The sequence below is a fragment of the Cryptomeria japonica genome, chromosome 3 (genome assembly GCF_030272615.1).
Source record: "Cryptomeria japonica chromosome 3, Sugi_1.0, whole genome shotgun sequence".
Taxonomy (NCBI): Eukaryota; Viridiplantae; Streptophyta; class Pinopsida; order Cupressales; family Cupressaceae; genus Cryptomeria; species Cryptomeria japonica.
Window position 1 is genome coordinate 594,395,750 of NC_081407.1, and position 16,050 is coordinate 594,411,799.

General features: G+C 36.4%; 1 protein-coding gene across 2 annotated transcripts in view; it reads right to left on the reverse strand.

Moving 5' to 3' along the window:
* Positions 1 to 16,050, reverse strand: part of LOC131078624 (threonine dehydratase 1 biosynthetic, chloroplastic) — a 60,044-nt gene that overhangs the window by 12,356 nt on the left and 31,638 nt on the right. For both annotated transcript variants that reach the window (XM_058016372.2, XM_058016371.2), the window contains exons 2-7: positions 8,310 to 8,489; positions 7,700 to 7,969; positions 5,001 to 5,207; positions 4,422 to 4,670; positions 4,238 to 4,311; positions 3,794 to 3,911 (exon numbers count right to left, since the gene is read on the reverse strand). In XM_058016372.2, coding sequence (XP_057872355.1) covers positions 3,794 to 3,911; positions 4,238 to 4,311; positions 4,422 to 4,670; positions 5,001 to 5,207; positions 7,700 to 7,969; positions 8,310 to 8,489 — 1,098 coding nt within the window. The remainder of the gene's footprint in view (positions 1 to 3,793; positions 3,912 to 4,237; positions 4,312 to 4,421; positions 4,671 to 5,000; positions 5,208 to 7,699; positions 7,970 to 8,309; positions 8,490 to 16,050) is intronic.

Sequence of the window (16,050 nt, forward strand, 5' to 3'; positions counted from 1 at the left end):
TTGGATGAGGTGACGATAGAGATGGAACTAAAAAATGTCATCCACATATTGATTACAATGCAACCATGTATGTGGGAAATGCTATACAACTAGAGGCAAGGTTTTCAATGTTATTTTTGAGCCTTTGTGCTACCCAATGTCTTGACCTATTCCTTGAGGATGTAGGAAAACTAAATTGGGTGAAGAATGTCATTGAAGACATGCAAGGATTATCACAAGTACATTTACAACTACATTATTACATTTTAAAAACTTTAAATTACATTTTTTATTAATAATAAATTAAAATTACATTTTTTATTAATAATAAATTTATACAAGAACATAAATGTTTTTTTTTCTTACAAAAGTTCCCATCATCTTCTATTTTTTATTTCAATTAGTTACCCAAAAAAGCCTAAAAAAAAGATAATAATAAATACCAAATGGTTTCTCCTAATTGTTTCTTATTTCATATTATGTTAGGCAGAATTTATTTGCAATATTTTGCCATATCTGATGCTCAGCGAAACAATAATTTAATGTAATTTTATTTTATAACAAACCTTATTTCAAAGCTTTCAATGGGTGTTCATTCCAAATTTTTTCTAATAATAAAAGCATAGACATGACTGTTCCATTTGACGTTTGTCAAAATAATATTGGAGATTCCAAAGAAAACAAGAATGCATTGGCATAGTGTGATGGTTTAAATCAAAGAAGCAATAGTCTGCAAAAAATCACGATTATACCCAATTAATCCTAAATCCTAGAGTAGCCGATTTATTCCCCGGAAAAATCCCAATTCATGAAAAAAACGTTGACAATCATTGACCCAATTTTCAATTATTTTTCGCATTTAAATCATGTTAAAAACCCAAAAAAAGTGAAAAAAATCATTCTAAAAACTTGCAAAACCCTAGAAAAACTCGTAAAATTATTGAATTGCTCAAAAATAGGGTCGATCTATGACAGAATCAGAGTCAATGTGGAATCAACGTTGAAATGGTTTGTTATTTTGTCCCTTAGTTTTCTTTCTGACCTCTGAAAATCCCTAAATAAACGAGTGGGAGGAGCAATGGCGGTCATCAACCGAATTTGAAAGGGTCCTAAATCGTGGGGGCCATATGAGATAGTGTTGAAGCAGCTAGCAAATCTGCTCTATATCTCGGCTTCAATATGACTCAAGCTCTCTACACACCCCGCCCCATGGATTCTGATACGAACAAGTATATAATTAATATTGTACACTAACTTTAAAATTAATACTATTATGCACTATTATAGATGGCATTTTGACGGGGAAGGAGTGAACCTCCCTATTGTTTATAGTTAGAACTATAAAGTAGTTTTAAAATTTAAACTATTATAGACTATGAATATATATTAATAGTTATATAATAAACTATAAATTAAAATTAATGTAAAATTTATAATGTACATATTTAATTTTTAAAATAATATATAATAAATATATTTTTTTGATGGAGGAAACTCGGGTTTTAGCATGGTCTAATCCCAGAGAGACCACTTATAGAGGATCTCTTTCCCACGAAGCGATTCCCCACACTTCACTTGTTCAAACCCACGAACTCAACGACCCAGTAAAGGCAAGAGGCATGCGAGCTCAATGGCTCAACGGGTGTTTGAACCTTGGTGGCTACCTCACCAACGGAGTGCTTCTATCATGACACTAAAAGTCCAAAGACATATATAATATATATAGATATAGATATATGATTTTTAATTTATAATTGATATAGTTAATTGTTGCTCAAACAAAGACATATAATTCATTATGTGAGCAATATATCCAAAGTGCTCCACAAAATAAATCTGAATGACAACAAATAAGCTTACATGTAATAAAACAGCCTCCAACACATTATCATTAAAATTTGTTTCTACCTAAAATATTAGTTGCAAGCTAGTTATTGCCAAAACTAGTGGCTTGCTAATCTTTTACTTCAACTAAACAAATGCCTTTTGTTGAATTCTACCCCATATAAAAGACTTACCAATTGCCATTAGGGAATGTTAAGTATTGCAACTGTGGAATATGATTTGATAAGCTTTCTCAAATATTGAACTACCCCTAGAAAACTACTTGCCTCAATCACAATGAAAGTCTTGGATCACTTCAAAATGGTTTCCACTTTTACTAAATTACTAACAATTGCTGGATCGTTGTCTGATAAATTTTGATCTCAGCTACTTCATAGACTTAGCTAATCTTTGATCTCAGACTTAGACAACTGTTTGGTGTATTTGGTGACTACCCTTTTAAAAAATAACTGAATATTTTCCTATGTAATCAGCAATATGAATATAAACAACAAAAATCTATTTTTTACAATTCACGGGTTAAACTCGATTTTATTCTCTCTATATCTCTATGCTATGGAAATGCCCTTAAGTTTTAAAGAAAAAGTAGTTTGTGTCTATTTTTCTACAATTTTTACCCATTTTTTCAAAAAATCTTATACTTTTAGTTTGCCGATTTTTTCCCTAAACGAATTTTGCTGCTGTGATATAAAACATTGCAATTATGGAATATGATTTGATAAGCTTTCTAAAATATTCAATTAACCCTACAAAACTCCTCACTTCAATCACAATGAAATTCTTGGATCACTTCAAAATAGCTTCCACTTTTACTAAATTCCTAACAGTAGCTGGACTGTTGTCTGTTAAGTTTTGATCTCAGTTACTTCATAGATTTAGCTAATATTTGATCTCAGATTTACACAACTATTTGGTGTATTTGCTTTGCCGATTTTTTTTCCAAATGATTTTTGCTCTTATGGTTTAAATATGGTGTCGTTGTTTTTTCCACCAAGGTTCAAACTTCAAACCCCATTGGATTGTTATTGTTGACTATTATGTTGGGGATGAGGTCCCTTGTTTGTGACCTCACTGGTTCATAGCTCTGGGTCAAAAGCATTTACCCTTTAAAAAAAAAAGAATGCAAATACCTCATTCTATTTTTAGATGTATTATAGTTTTTTGGTGGACCCTAGATACAGTTACCAAATTGCTAACCTTTGCATTGACCAGAAAGCTTTTAATATTAATATATACAGAATATCCAATATTTAATATTATGGCCCTGCTTACTCGTGCTCAGAAAAACTTCAAGAATATAGATTATGTTCTGTTTGGATTGTCAGTACAGTACAGATACATAAAATTTCAAGAAAGGTTTTAGCAAACTAGAGTTAGATTGCAAATTTAATTCATAAAACAATACATTGACTGTCGATACATTTCAAATTTTCAAGCAAACCGTAAACTCTATAATTATTATCCAACTTTTGGTCAAGCATGTGAAATTGAGCATTTATCATGTGAAAACTGTGGTAGTTACTTCAAGATAATTTGTTTAGAGGCAAATTTATCTCTTAAATAAATAACACACACGGTACTTATTGTCTTCTGAGTTCTTATACAAACGATGGTATCTGATGGTCAAACACATCCAGTTGGTCTGTTCAACATAACTATAACTTCATCTGCATATTTAGTCTCAGCAGACTGCCTAGTGGACTCAGGTTCAGTATATCAAATGGAATTTCTGCAAATATTGTATATCATATGATGATGCTTAATCCAATATAAGCAGCCAAATTTTAAGTAAATATAATATAAATCATTATCCTTCTCTACACATGATATATATTGACCAATGCATTTCGAATTTTTATTGTGTAATCTAGGCACAACATTTTTATAATACACTAGTGGTAGTGACTATGGCTAAAAAATTATGAAAAGTCCCAAAATGGCATTGTGAGATAGTAATTTAGTTACTAACAAGATGACGGAGATGATCCTTAGCCAAGTCATTGTCTGTGAGGTCAATCGTTTTGAAACCAGAAGATGTCATGCGACCCTTCATGGCTTTGAGATCCACATCTGTATGAATACCAACACTGCAGGAAAGAATAATCATAATATAAGTAATTTCCTATATGGACAACTAATTAAACCATTGGATCTTGACATAAATGTTACTATTAGCATTGCTTATTTAGATCATCGAACTTGGCATAATCATTCCCACAAAAGACTAAAACAAACCAGACTCCAATAGTAAACTCTATGCAGTATGTATAGTCATGTGCATGGTGTTTCATTTTCACACAGAAATAGTTGTCTCCTTGCACTTGGATAATTACACAGGAATGCACAGAAATGAAAGGAAACTATGGATAAAAGTAATAGGGATAAACAATGCAGGAAAGGGAGAAAGGCTTACCTATACAAGACGAGTGCTTCATCTTTGTTTGGATCACATCGATACTTGAATTCAGTGATATTTGTTGACCCAACCTGATAAAAATAAAAATAAATTCTAGTAGACTGAATGATTTTATTTATCCCGAAACTTGAGACTGGCATTAGAATGATATGCTGTTCAAAGCAAAAATTTGATTCCATACCAAATGACAAAACTTCTTAAAACTACCAAGCTCCTCTGGAAGAAATGTTGCAAGAACAGCCTCCCTTTGAGCACCAACATCAGCAAGTTCAGTCACAAGCCCCAGACGTCCAAAGTTCATATTTGCTCCACTTGTTATGGCTACTACTGTTTCATCCTTTAGTCCATAATATTTGCAATATGCTTTTGCTCCAGCTAAAGCCAAAGCCCCAGCTGGCTCTAGAATACTTCTTTTCTCTTCAAACATGTCCTGAAGGAGACCAAAAATTTCAACAAGAAATTGTATGATGAGGAAATAATATTTAATATTCTCCTTGAAGGAATTGATGATAAAGTATTCATGAGAGCCAAGGGAAAATCAAGAAACACCAGTCCATAAAAGAGTAGATGAAATGATGTAAGAAAATTATAAGTAATTTAGATATTTACACTTTTATTACATATCAAAATAGAAAGGTCTTCATAAATGAAGAAAACCAAGGTATTTAAAAGAAAGATGTCTAATGGTCCTTGAAAAAAGTAATAAATAAGACAAATGAGAAGACCTAAATTGCAATCCTTATTTGTTAAATTGCTTCACCTTTATCGATGCACAGATAGCATCACGACCAACAAGAACCACTCCATCCAGCAACTCCCTGCACAAGCGGAATGTTTCTTCTCCTACAACCTTTACTGCAACCCCATCTGCAAAGCCTCCAACATGCTCCAGAATCACTCTCTTTCCATGATGCAAAGAAAGTGCCATGGCATTTGCATCTGCTGGTTCCACACCAATTATACGAACCTGTGAAAGAGTGTCATAGTTTTCACTTAATTATTCTGTAGAACGAATTGGCACAACAGAGCATGGTACAAATTCTACTAAAAAATTTAGTAATATTAAGTCCATGTGGCAATGATATGGTATAGCAAAAATTGGAAGTTGGTAAAATGAAAATGTAAATCATAAGGCAACAATGCAGCAACAAAGTCTAAAACACATTCCCATTCACACTTTTCTCTCTTCGATTAAAATATCAAAGAGAGAATATCAGCAATTAGTATTCAGAGACACACTGTACGGCCCCTCCTTCAAGAAGACATGCAAAACTCATCAAGGAAAAAAAAACAAGCAGAGTGATATAAAAGATATTGCCTCAAGGAATTGTTTGAATAATTTTTGTTATCCCATTGTTACAGAGAAGTTAATAAGATTGCGGATTATTTGGCAAATTTAGCCATTGATAGCAATGCTAATCAGCGAGAGGTGGGTTTTGAGGAAATTCCTTCTAGGGTATGGGAAGGTTTGCAGCAATAGTTATGTGATTTTCTTGAGTAATGTTGATGTAAAATTTTATGATGATAATCATTCCCGCTTTCCCCTTTCATTTCAAGTATTCTTGTTCGTTGTCTGGAGGAGAGTTCGATCTCATGGTATTTGATACAATAGTGTTTTTCCAAAGGTTTTTTGATACTTTCTTTTTTGGCAGGAAGGTTTTTGGCTCATGGGATTTGGCACAGGGCTTTGGAAAATTTTGTCTTCTTCCATTGATAGCAGTTGTGGAGTCTACATTTGAAAATTATCCGATGGGTTTGCAAATTGCCATATGGGCTCTATGTAAAACTGATATTATATGTGTTATGACCGCATTTTGTATGTGGTTTTGGGCGGGATGTATAAACTGATCTGTTAGATACTATAGGTTTATTTTATGAGCTGTGACTGGAGGTTTTCTTCCCAGGGTTTATTTTATGAGCTGTGACCGGAGGTTTTCTTCCCAAGGTTCTTTCCTCCGGTATGCTCTTTGAATCCTGTGTAAAAAATAAAAAATATTAATAAAAAAGTTTAGTGGAAAAATCCACTTTTATTGAAAAAAAAAATTAAGAATGAAAAACTATTAAAAATGCCAAGAAACCCAATAAAATAGGATTTTGAGAAATTAGTGAATGAATGATTGCCTTGAAAATACTGCAGTACCAGAGTGATGCACAAAAGGTTTAAAATATATTTTTGAAAGGAGAAAAAAAGGTAACAATGAAATCTAGCCCAATCTCAGGGAATCGTGTCTACAAGAATTTTTCATCCATTTCTTGTAGTTGTTTAAATCATCTACACTCATTGTTTAAGTCAAAATAATCAAATTAGATATAACGATTGTCAGCAGTATATAAGATTTGAAAACAAAAATAAATATCAATGAAGTCTAACCCAATGTAAGACAACTATGTCTAGACAGCTTTTTCATCTTTCTCTTATTGCAGTTTAAATTACCTCTTGATGAAGGTCAAAGAAAATTTAGCAACTGTAAGCAGCATGTAAGATGCCCTAGACCTCAACGAAGCATCTAATCTATAGAGGAGTGAAATTTCTTGGTGTGATATGAAAGCATTAATCAGTGAAATAAAAGTTACCAGGTAAATCTCTCTTGCCATGTGGAATCCAACCAACATCTACAATTACTCTCTAGCTTAAAAAGTTGAAATATTCAAGATCTTAATCAGTAAAGGAATTGGGACTTGACAAGATTAAATGCTCCTTGACTTCAAAAATTAGAAAATTAGTATGATGGTTAGCCAGAAGTCATTCTCAAAATGGAAATCATGCAACTTTGAACTCCACTTTGAAAAAAAATGACTAGTTAACTATTGATTCAGAGAAGTCCTAAGAATATTGGCATATCTTACCTGAATAAATTGTATGTAATGTGAAACAAGTATTAAGTGTGAAAAACGTATGCAAGCACATTAAAAAAAATTAACAAAGAATTGTTACAAGTATAAAATAGCTCAAATAAATATAACAAAGCCTTTCTCTAAAGGTTAAAACTTAAAAGGGAATGTAAGGCAAAGAACTGGTGAAAAAATACCAAAGAAAAAGTTCCAGAAACTACTTTAAGACATTGCAGATGCAAACAAAACAATTCAATTCCCTGCTTCAAAGTAGATTACTGAGGGAAACATATACAATATCCCTGCCTGAAGTGAGAAGAAAGAAAGACTTTGAATAGAGAACAACTAAAAGAACCAAACAAGACACTGCAAAAAGCAGCAGAAATAAGAATATTGCACATTTCATATAGATGATGTGTCTGAAGTTGCAAAAATATTCATAACAACCCGTGTAAATGACATATCGTTCTGCATCTCCCTCCTCTTCTCTGAATAAACTTGGACACTGAATGTTAAAGGAGCAAAATATTAAGGAACCTACAGACAAGAAAGTTCTCTATCATGTTTCTATCTGCATACAGACTTTTACAGAAGCCACAACATATAGAAGTTGAAGGAAGAGCCAACCTCAGGGCGGACTTGCTTTATATAAGAAGCAATGCCAGCAATTAAGCCACCTCCCCCAACTGGCACAAATACAGCATGTAATGGGCCCTGATGTTGACGTATAATTTCCATTCCAACAGTTCCCTGGCCTGCAATGACATCTGGATGATCAAAAGGTGGAATAAAGGTGCGTCCCTCCTCCTCACAGCGTTTCTTGGCATAATGCTGAGCATCATCATATGAATCTCCAAAAAGAACAACTGTTGCACCAAGACGCTCAACTGATTTCCACTGAGCATTACAATGATTTGTCAGTTTAAATTTCGTAAAGATAAACATTGCACACACAAACCGATTGTTGACTCAAAAAGCTTGATCATCAACTTTTATGAACTTCCATCAATGGAACAATACAACTTGGACATGATGATTCAATAGGAATTGAATAAGTGAATTTTCACTGCTGTTGTTCAAGTGAAATTTTGACAAAATTTTTGTGGGGTAGACAGATCTATATCCCCTATAGGCATTGTATTTGGTCAACATTTTCAAACAAATCAATATCTTGCATATTGTACCATACATATCAGAGATTTGCCATAAGTCCAATAGCGTGATCTAATGACCAAACCTTGATTTCAGGAGTTGTCAAAGGCATCACAATCACTGCATCACAGTTGAGTCTTTGTGCTGCCAACGCAACTCCTTGAGCATGATTACCAGCTGATGAGCAAATAACTCCTCTCTCTAGCTGCTCCTGAGGTAGCTTGGCCATCATGTTGTATGCTCCACGCAACTTAAATGAAAAAACCTGTTAACCACATCCCAAGACAACAAATATAAATCTGCACATTATTGACTCCCCAAGTCTATATTGCTATAATTGCAGACCCACATTATATTTTTTAAATTATTTCCAAAATGACAATAACAATATAAGATGTACACAAGTTAATTTTGACCAAGAAAAATAGGAATTTAAAGGAAAGAAGTAGCAGCATCCTGTAGGTATGCAAACCAGATGTGAATGAGCAATGAATGCATATTTAAGTATAGCTGCAAATTTACAAATTTTCTATGATGCATACTGTTTTTTGCAATTCATAAATAGGATTTGATTTTGGTGGCATATCAACTTGAAGCTCTGAATTCAAATTGGTTTTATTTGTTCTATAATGGCTCAAAAGCTTGTGTTACAATGGAAAATTATCATTGGCAGATGTCTATAACATAATATATTAATATAATAAAAACAAACTAGTGCATTTTTCAATAATCTACTGTTTACACCATAGTTGAACTACTCACCAAAAGCAAAATCAGCAACTTAAAAAATTGCTTAAATTTAATTAGAAATGCATTTTTTTTGCAAAACTCAATGAGGAGATGCATCCAATGAGCCAATAAATGAGTACACAAAAGAAACAAATTGAGTCTAGATATATTTGATTGAATTTAAATGCAAATTGGGAACAAAATGGCATCCTCTTGTGGAATGTTAATGGCTGATAGACTGAAACAAAATGAAATAACAATTGTTTTTGTAAAAATAAAAGTAAATACTACATCAAAACAATTTGCATCTTCCTCTTCCCAGCTCTAGTGAAAACCAAGGGAGAGATAGAACTAGAGGGTCTAGTCCTAGGAGTCTGATGTGGCTCCTCCACCTCACAAAAATGAGGTTGAGGGTAGCACCTCTCGCGGGGATTTGAGGGTGAGAGAGTGAGGGGTAGAGAGATAGGTCTAGATCTTGGGGGAGAGAGGAGAGAGTGAGATAGAGAGTGGTAGAGAGAGGGGATAAAGGAAGAGTGATAGGGAGATAGATAGGTCTAAAATTCGGGGCAGATAAAGTGAGTGAGATGGAGAGTGGTAGAGAGAGGGGATAAAGGAACAGTGATAGGGAGATAGATAGGTCTAAAATTCGGGGCAGATAAAGTGAGTGAGATAGAGAGAGCGAGAGAATGCTGATAGGAGCCTACTAATTACTGAAATTTGACTAAGTCTGAAAATTTAAGATCTTCTAAAACCTAGAATTTGCATTATAACTCCTAGATATCTGAAACCACTCTCAAACATCCTGCCATTATATACATGAAATATAACCTAAAGTATAAGCTTTTTCCTTTCTATTACTTGAATATTATATTTCATGTATATATTCTTGAAAATAAAAAATTAGATATTTTTTTACATGTTTGGGCCTCTTATTTTTATGCAGCCAAGTTTTTGCCAAAGACTCACCAAGTTTTTGTGAAAAACTCACCGAAAACTTTGCGAGTTTTTTCTGCAAGTTAATGGCATAAATACTCACCGAGCAAAAAAACTAGCGAGTTTTTCAAAACTCGCCAAGTACTCTGCGAGTATTCCATCTATGATCTTTATACTTTCGTAAACTAAGAGGCAAAGCCTCATTATATTAAGTAGATTTGTCTATGGTAGATTCTACATGTTGGTTAATGTGCTACAGTGTTTATCTCATTACCTTATTTAAGAAGATCTTGGGACTCAAAACAGCAGGCCTTCTTGGTATACCAAGTTGATTGGATTTTCAGGACCTGCTAAAGAATATTTTGCTCATACATGGAAAGGGTAAACTACTAAATCTTTAAAACACTTAATAAAATAAGTGACCTTCATTTTTTCCTTCTTTTTATCCAAAAAAAGGAATTGCAGCTTCTGTTAACTTTAAACTTGAAAACATGCAAGAAAGGACAACTTGTAGTAGCTTACTTAATTTTGAAGGGAAAATGGCATTTCCTAACCATATTACTAGCCATGATAGGTTTAGCCTTCGAAACAAGAATCAAGATCCTTTTGGAGAAACACTACCATATGAATATAGGCAATGTGACCCAAAAAGAGTGTAATGTATGGGTTAGGAACTTATCAATGACGTCCTAATAACCTAACCTACTAAAAGACAAAAAAAAATGGTGAGATCAACAATAAAGAACAAGTAACCTGCAGGAACACTGACAGCTTCTGATACGTGTAGAAATTAAACAACAAAAGAGTTCTAAAAAAGGAGTGATGAATAAAGCCTGTTATTTATGTTAATGTTTCACATTTTCAACTCATCACAATTTGGAACCCAGATTGTCATAGCATCGCGAAACCAAGCCCAATGGAAAGCTTCTTTAACAATCACTCATATATGGCAAGGGTTAATTACTAATCTTACAAATATCTAATAGCATTAGTTGTCTTTGTATTTTCAATTCCATTGTTTTATCCAATTTTCTGAAATAAACAGAAAAGCCTCTCACATATGTCAATGAACAATCAGCTGAACATTATTATAAGGAAAATCTCTCCCTATAAAAGCAAGAAAAGCATGCAGCTTAAGCCCAACCAGGAAAGGTTGGCATCCTTACTAAGCAATAAAGTTAGCCTTCACAAGAAAAACAAAATCTTGTTTTTTTATAGAAATGATGTGGCAAGGGGATTATACGTATTACTTCATTTTGCAAGAAGCACTCACGTTGATCAATTACATCTCAATATTTGAATGACTAGTTTAATTATACTAAAAACTGCAAATGTCCAAACGTAATATTTATGAAAGCTACTTATTTATATTATCAGAAAGGGTACTGAATGCAAAGATAAAGGCAAATTGCATTTTGAGCGAAAAGCAGCAATATCATAAAAGCGGCCATAAAATAAGAATGTCAAACAGGGAGACAAAGAATACATGAGCATCATACTGCACCTGTAATTGAAATAATAACATCATTACAGACAGAAAACAAATAACATGCAGCAGTGGTTGCAAATCATACAGCTCCCAAGCCATCTACCACCGATCCACAATCAACATTGATATCCTGTTGTACAATTTTTTTTATCAGGGATTTATTTCCAACACCTTGTTGCTCACAAGTTCTATGCTGATTTGAACAAAGTTTAAGCTGCAACAATGATGTTTATACAACTCAATGGCTAATTTTCTAACACCATACATGTAGTTAGCTTGAAATGATTTTATGATAATTTGTTAAGTTATTTGTATCAAAATATGTATTATTTATTTGTTGGCTTGTGGGTAGTTGTTAGGAGGCATTTAGTAGTAGTAGTCATCTGTTGTGTTATGATTAGCAACCATCGGATTCTTTAAAAAGGTTTTCAATAGTAATGGCAAAAAGTGTGATCCTTGGCTAATCATCCTTGGTCTACTTCTGTGTAAGAACTTCACATGAATAAAGCTACACTTCAGTTAGTCCACCTAGTATGCAATTTCATTTATATTTCGTCAAAAGTTATGATATGTTTGACAACCATTGGTTTCTCATACTTAGGGAAAGTAGTTTGATCCTTGGCTAATCATCCTTAGTCCACTTTTGTATAAGAATTTTACATAATAAAGATATAATTCAATTATCAGATCAAATGTGCAATTTCATTTATGTAAATTTATGCATATAGTAGTCTTACCAATTATAAAAGTAAACATTAGCATCATTGACTTGAAGAAGTTGAGTCTAATTTAAGACAGACTCCAACAAATGGTGAGAAGAAATCACGTGGTTAGGACCATTTCATGTCCCTCTCTCAACATTGATGACTTTGATTATATTTTGGGGCCAAGTTATTGCTTTATTTGCATGATTTTAGTGTCGCTTTATAAGGTTGTCTAGATGAGACCATGTGACCTATTTATTTGATTATTAGACAAAAGAGTAATTTTTTTCGGATGGAAAAACAATTATTAAGGGCCCAATTTGTAGTGCCTATAGAAGCCAAAGCTAGTGCACTCCTTTCAGGATCCATAGCTATCATTTGCAAATTCAAAATTGTGCAAACAAGGACGAAACCCCTTGGCTGCAAATTCTAGATGACAAAAACCCTCACATCCAATTGAGGTGATTCCACCTCAAGAATCATGATTGTACTCATTGATTCAGCTGGAAACACACACTATTTACAAGCAAATTTGTGTTTAATCAAAATATGGCATTCCTTTGTCGGTTTGTCAATAGCACCTAATTTGAGGATTATATATCATGATTCAAACTGTGTTGGCAGGATTGTTCACTTTTTTGTGCAAGTTTGATTGACTCCTACAGCTGCCACCTCAAGCCTAAACCCTAGCACTGACCAGTAATGATTGCCTACTTTGAAGGGTATTGGGCAAGGTCGCTTCTTTTATGACGGTGTGATCTGATTTTTCAAGGGCTGCCACAAGTATAAAGCAGTCATTGGTCTGAAGGGCTGTTTACATGCCTGGACTAGGTCGTTAGTGGCTGTCAAACCTTCATTTCAGGCAGCAACAAGGTGAAATTTACATCAAATTTTTCCTAGACCTGGCCACCAAAACTTTGAGTAGGTTGCCATTTATTTTTAGCACAAATTATCATTTTTTGGGTGCAAATCTACAGGATTTAAACAAGGTTATTAATGCTGCTAATTACTCATTTCCAATTAATGAATTGATGCTGCTGATTAGGGTTTGTTCAGACTGAAATTGGCAGTCATTTATGGTCCAAACTGCATATTTATGTTTTGCCTAATTGACCACTTAAAAGGGAGTTTTTATTTAAATTTTCTATATCTGATTTAGTCTAATTCACTGCCTCGTTAGGGGAGTGTTTGCCACATAAAGGTAAACGATTAAATGCAGAAAGTAAATGCACAGAACATAATGGAAATATATTAAATAACCAGTCTCTATATTAATTCAATAGTCCATGTACATCAAGTGCTTATAACATTAAACCCAGATACCACTATCATGATGATACTAAGGAGGAACGGTATGCAATATATAATACACGAAGGGGTGCGACCAACCGTCGCGTCCAACTGCCCTTCGGGACGACTAACTAACTGACTGCCGTAACTCATTATTACCGACGACAACATAAACATAATGATTATTCCCGGCAACATCATCCCCCCCAAGAAAAGAAGTCGTCTCCAGACGACGTAATACAAAATAGAGATGACATTAAACAGAACCAAGGTAGAGAACTGCGGGAACTGCTAACACTAGTCGAGCGTGGAACTCATACACCTGCTGCGTCCTCGCTTGAAAACCCTTTTCTGCTACCATCCGACGCTCAAGTGCATCCTTTGACATCACAGTCCTCCTGTGCTTAACCCAAACTTGTCTGCAAAACACGCTTTTCAGTTTCAACCTCCACCAACTGCTACTCAAATGATACTGTCTCCCTAGCCAATTTGTCCTCGATAACCACCCATGCTGCCCTCTCGGCATCCAAGTCCTGGGTACGCTGAGCTAAGTCTCGCGCTACTACTGCCTCCAACCTGGTGGTCAGCTCCTCCCGAGCCCTCTGTGCATCCACCAAGGCAACCTCTCGTCCAGTCGAGACATACTCAGAGTTCCTCAAACGTACCATTCCTGCCTGGAGGTGGCCACAACCCTCTGGCACAAAGGCTAGGAGACGCCTCAAATCCACCATCACACTCCCCAAAGTTTGATAACTGAACTGAATAACTCTCTGGTGCTGTATGACTTCGCATTCTTGCAATGCCTTCCCTCAAACTCTGTTTGTTCGCAGCCTCCAAATCCGTCTCCCTCTACGGCTTATGGCTTCCCCGCCAATGCTTAGCTTCAGGCTTCTTTCTCACTGTACGGGACAACCCAACACTTACCATGCCTTCTCTGATGCCCTTCGCCCAACTCAAAAAGTGTATTGTAGCTCAAAAATAAACTGGGGATCGAGGGGCAGCGCCCCTCGCGGGGTCTGGGGGAGCGCCCCAGAACACCAATTTACAACCCTTAGAACCACTGTAATGATTTTTCAATCTGGTCGTCGTCGTTTTTTTTTGTTTTTTATTTTTTTTATTTTCCCACTGTAATGTCCCCGATGGCACCCTGGCCATACAACCTCCCCATACGGTTAACAATAGCACTGACACCTCCAATCGTACAGCCACCTTCCCATGCGGTCAACACCCCTCCACCGTACGGATCACCCCATACGGAATACACGAGCAACCGTCTACCATACACACCATACGGGCCTCATACACGACCAACCGTACGGGCCTCCTTTTGCACACCAAACGCTTAACTACCTCTTGGATGGCTGTGTATGGCTGCGTATGCCTTGCGTGTGCCTGCCCTGTGCTTGCATGGGCGCTGCGTTGTTGGGTGGAGTGCATTTGTGCGGGGGCTGCGTGTTTGTGCGGGGGCTGCGTTTATGTTTGCGGCGGTGGTATTATGCGGTTATGTCCTCGGGTGGAGTTTTTATGCGTTTATAGCCTCGGGCAGTGGTGGTATCCACCACCGGTGGTCCCACCGCACGGTGGTTCCATCGGGGTTTTTTTTTTGCCTTTTTTTTTTTTGTCGTACGGATCGTACGGTGTTTTTTTTTTCTAAGTGTCTAGATTCGGCTCAAGTTTCGTGCCTTTGGGATCGCCCTTTCTCGATTTGCCTCGCCTAAGAGTCTCCCGCTTTGGTCCCGTGCCTCTCGAGTCGCCTGCCCGGCCTCTCAGGTCCCCTTCCATCCTATCGGGTTCCCCTCCGGACTCTCGGGTGTCCTTCCGGCCTCTCGGGTCCCCTGTGCACTTCTCGTGGTAGGGTTTCAATTTGGACCCATTGGTGGCAAGTCTATTTTCAATGGCCATCCGAAGACCTGGAACCACAAATTCTACAGGGACCACGGTCTCCTTCCCGTACATAAGAAGAAGAAGAAGAATAAAGATTTTGAAGGCTGGGGCCTTCCACACAAGGTTCCAGTCATCTCCGACAAGGATGACCTTGGGATCACTTGCCTTTCCCAGATTTGTCTCCTTCAAATTCAAATTTACCTCTTGATACTTGATGGGTTCTTCCTGGTGTGTGGTGGTGTCACTCACACGGGCGTCTCCCTTCCAATATTCTTTGTATTCCGACAGGTACACCTCCTCTGTCACTTTCTCTGGTTCTTCTACTTCAAGCCTGTAGCTCTAGAACATTTCGTAATCCTCCATCTGCCAGTGGAAGAGCCCATTCAATGACCCTGTCTCATCCTCGGAGCACTCTCCTAGTTTGAGAATCCCTTCGTCGTTGGGCTCCCTGCAGCCCTGTCCTTCGTCCCTCAAGTCGCCTTCTCCTTCACCCTCCGATTCCGAAGATGATGCCAGTTCCTCACTAACCAACTGCGTCCCAAGGTCTATGATAAACTTCCTTCCTCCATTCTCCATAGACAGAGTGTTCTTCTTCCAGTTGTGGGTGGCCTTGGCTACCACCAGCCACCCTCTCCCTAAGATCACATCATACCCTTTTTTCTTTAGTGGGATTACCACGAAGTCTAGTATGAAGGGTTGCGTCCCAATGGTAACTTGCTGGGCCATCAGTGTCCCGATGGGTTTGATTCCATGTTGATCTGCTCCCAGCAAATTGAATGTAGATGGCCACAGTGTCG